We start from the raw sequence: 12465 nt of genomic DNA, 5'->3' as shown, positions 1-12465 counted from the left end.
TCAGGGCACTTTTCCTACATTAGCTTATAGCAGAAAGTACACCTTCATAACCAGACAAATGGTGATGGATTTCTGCAACGTTTACTGACTTTGCATCTCTGTGGAGAATAAACACTATTGTTGTTGATGAAATGTTATCTCACATAAGCAGCTCTTGGGAGTGGAAGTGGCTAAATTAGAGGTGGTTGTGATAGAAGGGGCAGAATTATAATGGAGTAAGCAAAACCTATATGTGATCATAAAGTTGAACGTCTTGCTAATAAGGCATTTATTATACATTCCTAATGGCCTTAATAAAGATGGTGGTTATCAAGTAAGTGAACCTGAACTTGTTTTAGGTAGTGGAGGACTTTGACCTTCGGATTCTGAGGAACATAATCCAGCCCTTCAGTCATAAGCAAGAGAAAATCTGCAGATGCTGAAAATCCAAGTAGCACAACCAAAGTGCTGGAGGAACTCAGCAAGCCAGGCGGCATCTATGGAAAAGAGTACAGTTGATGTTTTGGGCCAAGTCCCTTCAGCAGGACTAGAGAAAAATGATGAGTAGATTTAAAAGGTGGGGGGAGGGGAGAGAGAGAAAGACGAGGCTGATAGGTGAGACCAGGTGGGGAAGGGATGAAGTAAAGAGCTGGGAAGCTGATTGATGAAAGAGGTACAGGGCTGGAAAAGGTGGGGTCTGATAGGTGAAGACAGAGGGCCATGGAAGAAAGAAAAGGGGGGAGAAGCACCAGAGGGAGTCGACGGGCAGGGAAGAAGATAAGGTGAGGGGGGGAAAGGGGATGTGGAATGATGAAGGAGGGGGAGGGCATTATGTTCAAGAAATCAATGTTAATGCCATCAGGTTGGAGGCTACCGAGACACAATATAAAGTGTTGTTCCTCCAATTTGAGTGTGGCCTCATCATGACAGTAGAGGAGACCATGCATTAACATATCAGAATGGGAAGTGGAATTAAAATGGGTGGACACTGGGAGATCCCACATTTTCTGGCAAAGTGGTCTCCTAATCTACGTCGGGTATCACTGATACACAGGAGGCCACACAGGGAGCACCAGACACAATATATGGTCCAACAGACTCACAGGTGACATGTCGCCTCACCTGGAAGGACTATTTAGGACTATGAATGGTAGTGAGGGAGGAGGTGTAGGGGCAGGTATAGCACTTGTTCTGCTTGCAAGGGTAAGTGCCATGAGGAAGATCAGTGGGGAGGGACCAATGGACAAGGGAGTCAGGTAGGGAGTGATCCCCATGGAAAGCGGAAATTGGAGGGGAGGGAAAGATCTGCTTGGTGGTGAGATCCCAATGGAGATGGCAGAAGTTCTGGAGAATTCAGTAGATAAGCTGTCTCCAGAGATAGAGTCAGCGATTGTCTCCAACTTCCACCCTGCCCTCAAACTTACCTAGTCCATTTCTGACAGCTCCCTCTCCTTTCTGAATCTCACTTCTCTATCTCTATTTAATGTACCTTGATAATAAATTTACATTGAACTTTGAACTTTACAAAGAGCCCTCCACCTTTCTCTCTGATTAAGGAATATTCTTTGACAAATAGCTGTCTGGATTCAGATAGAATTAAGCTGAGGAGAAATCATTGTTGCACGAAGTGTGTATGAAAGTGACATCTGTTGAGCTTTGGAAGACATTGAATCTCATAATTACCTTGTATCTTTTTTATCAGTTTACTAGAGGCTATATTAAAGTATGTGACAAAGTGTTATTCATCTAGATTTAGTGGGTTGATTTATCTTTTCATTTTTTATATGTAATGTTTTGTGATGAATCATGTTCTGCCCTGTCTATTCTTAATTGATCTTAGGTGAACATGTGAATTAATCTCAGAACAATTGGGTTAAGTAAGGGACAAGCTGGTTGACTATCTCGTATAGGTTCCTTGTGGGACTTCATGTGAATATTGGCTCAGGTTTGGTCTCCTTTTGTTGAGAAGTATATACTTGTGATAGAGGGAGTACAACAAAGATGTGCAGATTGATTTCAGGGATGGGGCATTATATGATGATAGCTTGTGTTTATATTCTTCATAATTTAGAATATAGAACCCTTCGGCCCACAATATTGAGCCAACCTTTTAACCTATGTATATGATCAACCTAACCCTTCCCTCTTACATAGCCCTCCATTTTTCTATCATTCCACGTGCTTTTCTCAGAGTTTCTTCAATTTCTTTCCTTTACCTCCACCACTCACTGTATGAAAAAGCTTACCTCTGACTTCCCTCCTACACCTTCACCCAATAACCTTAAAATTATGCTCCCTGGTATTAGCTTTTTTTTACCTTGGGAAAAAGGTCTCTGGCTAGCCACTCAATCTGTGCCTCTTAACATCTTGTAAATCTGAAATCATTGAAACATTAGAAGGATAAATGTAAAATGATGTTTATTCTTGCTGAAGAATGTTGAACCATGAGTTATAATTTTGCAAAGTAAGTTGTCCATTCAGAAGCAAGATAAGATTAAATTTCTTCACTTGGTATGCAGTGAATTGTCAGAACTCTGTATTCAAGAGGATTGTGGAAACTTAAGATAGATTCAAGACAAAGAGCCATTGATTTTCAATTATTAATTGAAACAAATGCAGTGGCGCTGAGATAAAAGATCACCTGTGATTGTACTGAAAACTGAAGGCACAAAGGGATAAATAAATTATTTTTACTTCTACTTCTTTTGTTTTTTTTTTCCTTGTTTAATAAATGGCTGAATATTTCCAGGCCTGTTTACAAATGGATCAAAATGGACTAGTTTTCTAAGGAAGGTTACAACTCGAGTTCTAATCCAGAGCAGCGGCAATTATATTTACAGTTAGCCAACAGTTGAGTCATCGAATTGAGAGGGATATCTTGTTCCAATGTCATCTATAGGACTTAACCCGCATCTGAGGCAGTTTTTACAGATGGAACTATAGTCTAGTAAATAATCATCATGTTAGGTGTTGGGGATATACAATGAAGTAAAATAAAATAATATTGTTGAAATATAGGATTGTGTAAATGAGTTCCAAAGGCTAGAACCAGTTGGTGGCAGTGTTGTAACTATCTTGTGCAGCAGTTGTTTCTAAAATACAGTACTGTACATTGAAAGCAGGTCCAATTTCGAAAAGTGCAAAATTTATGGATGTATTCTGTCATTATAATTTTCACTGGGCTGTTTCTTCAATCTGTCATGTCTTATAAATGAGAGCAATCCTATAAGATATAGGTCTGAATTCCATACAGCTACATATTTCCATACTGAGCTGTAGTTTAACTCAAAGGTCATGTTTATGCATTTGCATGCAGAAAGTCCCCCTCATTGCTTGTGATCAATGCACAACTTAATAGAAATTTCTTTGTGTATTCCACTTTAAAAATCCTTTTCTTTGTCTTCATTAGGTCCAAGTTTTAGAAGTGAAATTCAACAAATCTGCACTAATGTACTGTGTATTTTACTGCATTTGATCATGGGATTATGTCTGATTTTTTGTTATTATTCTGTGCTCCTGAGAAATGGCACAGCATTTAAGAGTTACTTTCCTTGTAATTCTTTGTATTGTTAGATTGGTGAACATGAACAACAAGGAAAGGAGCTGGCATCTCTTCTCACTATCTCTGGTGAAAGAAGACCCTGTTATAACAAATATCTCATGGATTGGCATGAACTATTAAAGAAACAAGCCACAGAATTAGGAGAAATGGTAGAGAAGTTGGACAAAGATGCATTCGACCAACTGGAAATGCTCAGGGAACAACTAACCAAAGATGCTTTACTGAGAATTAAAAAAATCCACTCTGAACTTGGCCAGGAATTGCTCAAACTTGGAGTCTCAAATGACTACTTAAAACAAATGGCAGACAATCAGGACAAGGAAACAAATCTTCTGCATGAAAAGCAAATGAAACAAGAGGAAAAGAAAAATCATAATGCTGATGAATCTCTGGAAAAGTTTCGGGAGGAATTATCCAATCAACTTCATTCAGAGATTGAAGAACAGAAATTCTTAAGGCTTCAGAAGCATTCAACCTGGCAGTAAGTACATTAATGTTTTATAAACTAATTCTTGGGATGTCATTAGCAAGATCAGCATTTATCACTGTGGTGGCCTTTGGGAAAACAGTGTCAAGTTGCTGTCTTAAACCTCAAACTCTTATTTAATTCACAATCAGAAATAAAATGCAATGATTTAAGAATGTAACATAAAGAAATAATTCACAAATCGGGATTAGGAATGAAAACAACATTTTAATAAGTACAACTTTGTCAGCTCAGTACTATTTTTGTTATGAAAACTCAGTTGATTTCAAGTATAAGTTTAATTCAATGAAATTATGTTGCTTTCTTATGTAGTGTGGTTTCAGACTGTAGTCGTTCGCTTGTTCTATGGCTAAGTTTAGAATAAATTCTTAAGAAGTGCAAAGTTTACATGTACATTGTTTTACCCAAACTTGTCTCAAGACTAGCCATGGTGCCAGCCCTTGTTAATTCATACCATATGGCCCTTGTAGTGCATACTCTTCTGCCCTATGCAGTGAGTTAAGCAGTTTCTCATACATCAAATAGGATGGAAGCTTCTTTCAGGGTTTTTAGTGAGATGAAACTGCCGAAAAGTTAAGTAAAATACGTATTAAGTTCAATACAGAATTGTGATACATCTGGTTATACTCAAGATTGGTGTTAACCAAGGTAATTGGTGTTAGCATGCAGCAATCCAAGAGTAAAGGTGTGGCGCAACAATACCTTAATAATGAAAAATGATAAGCATGATGCTTCCTTCAAAATATATCTACTAAATGTTTACCAATACCAAAACTCAAGACTCACAGATATTGCTGTTTCAAGAGCAAATAGAGAGAAGATGGAAGTGGATATCTTTCCACCAGGTACTTCAAATTGAATCCAAATTAACACACGCAGGAAATGATCGAGAAAATAGCTTACATACAAGAGATGATGCTCATTCAAAGCGAATGACGTACAAAATGAACTGCATCTCTAGAAGCCAGAACATCTCTGCCTGGCATCCATAGGATGTCAAACTTTAACTACTGAAGCTAAAAGTCAAATGATCATTTCATAAAGTCTTTGGTAAAATAAGGATGGTCTCAGGGACTGGTCTTGGAAACAATCTTACTGCACTGTCTTTAACCATTCTCATGTCAAAAATACCAGCCTCATGGATCATCATCATGATCCTGGTACAGATCAGCAAGAAATGATGGGCCCAATTAACCATACGGAGAGGGTGAGCTGAGTAGCATGGTGCCCTCCTATGGCATGATCATGATCAGCCGAGCTTAGGTCAGTAGGAATGTAGTTCCACTGGTTCTTCTGGGTTGATTACCTGATAGTTTGGAACCTATTATGAATATAAACATAGAAATTCCTATATAACCTAGCATAACCTTGATGTTGATGAAGAACTTGATTTCATCTAGTTCTGTGTCCAGCTCTTCAGTTATCATCTCTGCCATCTCAACTGCTGGCAAAGCAGCACTGAGTATGGTGGAATCAGGTCTGGGAGAATGCTTTGCCTTGCACAGGATGCTCTGGGGTTGAACCTGAAGACTCATTTGTGGCTCAGAATGCTGCTGGTCACTTCAATTGTTTGTATGGTTTGTTTTTTGTCTTTCTTTTGCACATCGTGTTGGTCTTTTTATTTTTATTATTTTCTTTAACTGGGTTCTTTCGGGTTTCATGCTTTGTGGCTACCTGTGAGCAAGCAGTTCCCTAGGTTGTATCATTTATACATTCTTTGATAATAAATGAAATGGAATGTCTTTAGAATGTATGGGGAAACATAACTTTTTTTTACACTGATTATGTCAGAGAACGTTGATCTTGCCAAAGATACATTGCTCTGATCATCTAATATCTATAAACCTTTATTTTTTGGTCAGGATGCCCTTTTGGGTAAATGTTGGCTGGACATATTTTGTAGGAGGATTAGCCTTGGTAGCCTTTTCCACATACCTCTGTGCAAGAGGAAGTAGCTACATCTGACCGTTGCTGAGCTGGCTCCCTGCTGTGGGAGTGTGCTGGAACCAGTAGTAGCCCAAGGTGCTGGCACTGAGTGAAGTGCTGATCACTGTTGCACTCAGTGGACTAATAGCTTTACAGTCTTCTGCTTGGTGTCCTGTTGAACACAATACTTGAAATATGTTGAGAGATCCTTTAGAAAGCATCTCCAGTCTGCAAGCATTTTCTATGAATCTTTCTTAAAGAGTGAAGTTGCTTATGGACAGGGCATATATATTAAATTCAATATAGATTCGTTGCACATTTAAATATACTAATACTGCCGATTATACTCATGATTGATGTTAACCAAGGTAATATATACACGCTCATCACTTTGATATTCCATGTAAGACACGGTTGCATCACTCTCCATTTAGAATACTACTTCTTCTTTGGGATGTGTCTATCCCTCACCTACTAAATTGCTCCCAGAAACTCCAGCCATTGCTGTTCTGCCTTCATCCCCAACACCCAGTCAGGAATTGCCTTTCCACTAGTGGGCTCAACCACTAGCTGCTCTGAAAAGCCATCTCATAAGCATTCTACCAATTGCATCTCCTGGGGCCCAGCACCAACCAATCTACCTGCATATTGAAATCCCCCATGATTATTGCTTCATTGTGCTTTTTACATGCCTTTGCTACCCCCTCCCCCCCGATGAAATTTCTCGCCAACATCTTGGCTACTGTTTGGAGGCTTTGTATGTAACTCACGTCAGAGTCTTTTTACTCTTGCAGTTTCTTAACTCTGCACGCCGAGTTGCTCAATTTTTAGCAACAGAGCCATCCCACCCGCTCTGCCTACCTGCCTCCCCTTTCAATACAATGTATTATTGGATGTTAAGTTCCCAACTATAGTCTTCAGTAATGCCCACACCTGGCAACTGTGCTGTGATATCTGCCTTGCTGTTGCAAGCATTCAGATGTAACACCTTCAGTCATGCATTCATCACCCTTTTCAACTTGCTCCCATTACTTCAACTCATCCCATTGACTACAATTTTGCCCCATTATCTGCCTATCCTTCCTCAAATTTTCTCTATACACTGCATCTACTTATATACTAATTGTCCCATCTTCACCCCTATCGCTCCAGATCCAATCCCAAATTAGTTCAAACTCTCTCCAACAACTCTAGTAAACCTCCCTGCAATGATATTGGTCTCTTTTGGTTCAGGTGTAACCTGTCCTTTTTGTATAGATCATACCTTCCCCAGAAGAGATCCCAGTGATCCAGAAATCTGAACCATTGACACTTGCACCAACTCGTCAGCCACCTCTGCCAGATAATCCTATTCTTACACTCACTGGCACGTGCCACAGGTAACAATCCAGATAGTTCTACTCTGGAGGTCCTGCTTTTCAGCTTTCTCATTGTGTTCTCTCTTAAGGACCTCCTCCTCCTTCCTACTTATGTCATTGGTACCAATAAGTACCACAACTTTCAGCTGTTTATTCTCTCCCTTTAGAATATTGTGGACCCGATCCAAGATGTCTCTGACACTAGCATCTGGAAGGCAACATACCATCCCGGTATCTCTTTCACATCCACAGAATCTCCTGTCTGCACCTATAACTATGGAATCCTCTATCATTACTACACTCCCTTTCTCCCCTTCCACTTCTGAGTTGCACAGTCAAACTTAGTATCAAAGACCTGTCCACTGTGGCTTTCCTCTGCTAGCTCATCTTCCTGCAGTATCCAAAGTCGTATACATGTTGTTGAGAAGAATGGCCACAAAGCTACTCTGTGTTGACTGTCTATCCCCCTTCTCCCTCCTGTCAGTCACCCAATCACCTTAGTCATGCACCTTGGGTGTAACTGCCTATCCTAATGTCCTGTCGAACAATTCCTCAGCCCCTGATTGATCTGGAGTCCTCCCAGTTCCTCAACACGGTCTGAAGGAAGCTGCAGCTGGGATGCAATTCTTGCAGGTGTAGTTCATCAGGGACACTGGTAGTCTTTCTGCCTTCCCACATCCTACAAGAGCAGCATTCTACTTTCCTGCCTAGCATCCCCACTGCTCTGAATGTGCAATAGGAAAGAAAAATTGAATGATAAAGTCTATCTATAGCCTCGGCCTTTCCTCACTGATGCCTGTATGAGCCAAAGCCTGAGTTCCCCACTCGTAACAGTTTAAAGCAGAATGGTCTTTGCGAGAGTGGGCCAGTGCTCATAGAGGCTTCAGCAAGGAAAGGTGGAGGCTGTAGTTAGACTTTTTCATTTAATTGGCACTTGCCAAGTGCCTATTTATGCACAATCCAATGTCTCCCTGGGAACTATGGCACACAGGACGCCCACGTTTGCTTCTCCTGAACTCTGTCCCACATCTTCTCGGTTGCTGTGATGCATGGAATGCATCTACCTTTTATCAGAATAGGTTAGGCGTGATGTCGTAGTGACTCCGTTTCTCTGTAGTATTTAAACATGAATATTATAAAGACCAGCAGTTATTGGCTATCCCCAGGTTCCCTTGAGGAGATGGCAATAGAAATGACTTCTTGTATGAGTAAATCAAAAGATTCAGGTACTCACTCACCACAGGGAATATGAAATTAAGACTGTAATAATTCTCATGAAAGGGTATCAAACAGAAGGTTTAACTCAGTTTTTTTCTCCATATATGTGGCCTAATCTGCAGAGAATTTCTATTATAATAAGATAATACTCATGAAAAATATGGGCTATGTGGGTAGTATGACTGTTTCATATTCAGAAATCAATGTGGAACTTATTTGGTGTTCATGCTAACCTTCATAATTACAGAATTCTAAATTAGAAATTTTGACTATGTTATCTTCTGGTATCCTGCCCCGATCCAGGAAGAATGGTAGTGGAAAGAGTGAGGAATATTACTCAGTTAGCAATTTTGCTATTTCCTGCAGTCCAGCCCTGCCTATCCTTTCCCTGCCCATTATCAACAAATGCATGAAATCCCAAACTGCTAATCCTCTATAAACCTATCTGTCTTCTTACTGACTTAACCCAGTCTCCAGTATTTAACTAATGCATATATGTAAAAAGAAGAACTTGCTGGACCAACACATCCTAAACCAGTTGTACCCAGCTGTCGTGCATTATAATTAGGTAGCATGCATGCGTCAGAATAAGATTCACCCCGTGAAGGTGCTGTGATAACCTTTGACAGACTACAAAACCACAACTCCAGCTGTCTGCTAGTAATGCTATAAAACACTAAAACATCTTTAAAAGATATTTTAAAATAACTTAAAGATCATCCTACAACAATTAATCAATTCTAATTCAGAATAATACTGTAAACACAAAGGATTGATGAACCCTTATCCTAACCTGCTGAACAACTACTGAAAACCATGCATTTTTGTCTCCTTACCCTTCCTGGTTTCATTCAACACTTACTCAGTCATTCCACCTGCCAGACTCTCCCGAATCTGGTTCCATCTGCACTTCACCTCTCCCCTAACAGTTCCCGTTGTCACTAATCCGATGCCAATGGTAGCCTTTCTGTTCCCGCTTATCACCCTCCAGCAGCTATCTCCCCCATCACTCTTCTCTACCCCAACCTGCTTTGCTTTTTCTTTTTTCTCTGCTTTTTCATGTCACCCACCTGCCTCTGTCCCCTCCCCAACCTGCCTCCATCTTTCACTCTTTCTCAATCCACCTATCTCGCCTCTCGCACTCCTCTTTTACAGGCGATCTCTCCTCTCCACTCTCAGTCCTCAGGCAGTGCCTCGATCCAAAGCATGAACAGTTCCTACCCCCATAGATGCTGCTGGATCCGCAGAGTTCCTCCAGCAGTTTGTCTTTTGCTCTTATTCTACAAGCCTTTGTCACAGTTATAACAGCTCCATCCATTTTAATGCCCTCACTGATCCTACAGTGAGTCCTGATCCTACTTTGATGGGCCAATGAGAGGGTTCCCCAGTTTCCAGGAGGAATCACGTGAAGTCCAGTCGCAAAGCATTGTGACAAGGCTGCCAGCAGGAATTTGAAACCAGGCCTTCTGGTTTCAGATAAACCCCAAACTTGCTGGCAATGACATGGGCAAATGCTGGGCGGTGATTACAGAAATACTGTCAAAACACAGCAAATCCTGGGTTAATCTCCACTGAGCACTGCCATAGCTGATTTAATCAGCTGTCTTTACTGTGATAATGGTAAGTTGTATTGCTATGATATTTAATGTCTTAAGAGTGCTGGAGATCAATATTTAGTCTGTAAAATGCACAACTGTTTCACTCGGGTATTCAGTCAGTTCATAGAATGGCTTAGGAAGGACAGCGTGCAGGAGCAGTAGTTGTGTAAGTTATGATAATAGCTGACAAGTGTTCTGTGTTACTGCATCAGCAGGATAAATAATTTAATGTGCATTTAGTGGGACTGGGCACCTCTGAGTGCCAGCGTACTTGAGCATCATTTATTCACAGGACTTCAATACTTTTTAAAGAAAAAAGTATTCTGGAGAACTTGATAGGATAATGCTGTGATAAATGCACCTGTTATCCCATATCGATCTTCAAACCACTTCTCACTGCTTTGGCCTAAGCTGCAATGAGGAGATAGAGAAAACACTTACGCACTGATATAGCTGAAATGTATGGGTTGTTACATCTTCAGATCTTTTCATTTTCAATGATTTCACAAGGTCATTGTCCTGTGGGCTGTTCGCTGCTTATCTGGTTTTGGGGTAGCTTTGGAGGTAGGAAATGATGAAGTGCTTTGATTTTTCTAAATGTTATGGCATGATCTACCTTATCACCTCAGTTTGTTGTTGACTAAAGGCAGGATAGAGGGGACAACTAGGCCTTTGGATGGGAGAAAGTGGAGACTCCAGTGAGCGAGGTTGATAGGAACAATTTGAGGGAGAAGGATAGAGGGAACTAGTCAGAGGTGGAGACATTGGAATAGTCTGTGACATGGTTAGAGATTGACTGTTTCAGTGGAAGATAGAGTGGGGAAAGGTACGTGATGGACAGTATAGTGAAAGGGCCTAGTGGAGAAGTTTAAAACGGCATCCTGCAGTAGATCAGAAACATCTATAATGGGACATCAGAAGGATTGTGGGCCAATGAGAAAAGGGAAGGGACAGATTGTGGAAAGTCAGGGAAACAAATAAACAGCAATTAAATATGCGTCACACCTGATAGATTCAGTAATGCCATTCTTTCCTGTAGCTGACAGGTTTCCCTGGGCTGGAACATGCTGCAAAGGAATATGGTATAAGCAGATACGATAGCAACTTATAGGCATGAGTCAGGCACATAAGTAAGCAGGGAATGGAGGGGTATTGGCATCATGGTTGGCACAGAGAGCAGGGGCTGAAAACCAGTTTCTGTGCTGTGCTGTTCTCCATGTTCTATAAAACAACTGAACTTTTATTACAACGTAGCCGAACAAAATCTATCAGAAAATGTTATTATGGTACAAATACAAGTCAAGCAGTCTGTGGATCACTGTGACAGCAGGCCCCTATTAATTGTTTGGCCTTTAGAATTATTTTGTTTAAGGTCCATCTGATGACTGTTTTATGTATTTCAAAGAAACTTAATGAAGAGCACCCTAGTCCTATCGGAGGAGGAAATTCAGCAAATGACACAGAGCTTTCTTGCTGCTTTCTGTCAAATGGATCAGAGCCTGGCTCTCCCTAAGCTGTGTGAGAGGTGCATTCTTCAAACCCATGTGACTGACCAGAGGAAGGCAAAGATGGAAAAGCTGGAGTTACGGTGGAGAAAACAGGTGAGTGCATGCGGAGGAGAGAGACAACCGACTGATTCTGGGACTCTTTGTAGATTGTAAATGGCGCAGTGGTGAAACATTGCTACTACCTCAAAGCTCCAGGGCCATAGGTTCAATCCCAACTTTGGGTGCTCTCTCTGTGGAGTTTGCACATTGTCCATGTGAATGTGGATTCACAAAAGACTGCAGATGCTGGGATCTGGAGCAACAAAAAGTCTGTCAGAAGAACTCAGTGGGTTGAGAAACATCTGTAGGATGAAAGGAATTGTCAACATTACAGGTCAAAACTCTCACTCCTGATGCAGGGTTTCAACCTAAACATTGACAATTCTTTTCTTTCCTCAGATGCTACTCGACAAGTTAATTTCTTTCAGCAGATTGTTTGTTGCTTCCTGTGAATGTGTAGGGTTTTTCCCATATCCCAATGCTGCTAAATTGACTATTTTACTCCCTAGGGCAATTGGCAGATGTGCGAGTGACTAAGTTGCAGTTTTGCAGGTATTAAATGGTAACCTTACTGTACTTGATAGCACAATGGTTGAGTTACTAGACTGATAGCATGGAGGTCTGGACTAACAACACAGAGAACTGAATCCAGTCTCACCTTGACAGGTCTACAATTTAAATTCAGCAAATAATTTGGAATTTAAAAACTAATGTTAATCTTGGTAACAATGACCTTAAACGACTGGATTGTTATAAGAGTCCAGTTTGCCTACTAATATCATATGGGGAG

General features: G+C 40.7%; 1 protein-coding gene across 3 annotated transcripts in view; it reads left to right on the top strand.

Moving 5' to 3' along the window:
• The window catches only part of LOC140726363 (limbin-like), a 212798-nt gene that overhangs the window by 127226 nt on the left and 73107 nt on the right, over positions 1-12465 (top strand). For all 3 annotated transcript variants that reach the window (XM_073042642.1, XM_073042641.1, XM_073042643.1), the window contains 2 exons: positions 3553-4022; positions 11534-11729. In XM_073042642.1, the coding sequence (XP_072898743.1) occupies positions 3553-4022; positions 11534-11729 (666 nt within the window). The remainder of the gene's footprint in view (positions 1-3552; positions 4023-11533; positions 11730-12465) is intronic.

This window comes from Hemitrygon akajei, chromosome 4 (genome assembly GCF_048418815.1).
Source record: "Hemitrygon akajei chromosome 4, sHemAka1.3, whole genome shotgun sequence".
NCBI lineage: Eukaryota > Metazoa > Chordata > Chondrichthyes > Myliobatiformes > Dasyatidae > Hemitrygon > Hemitrygon akajei.
Note: the sequence above shows the minus strand (reverse complement) of the source record. Positions and strands in the feature narration are given on the sequence as shown.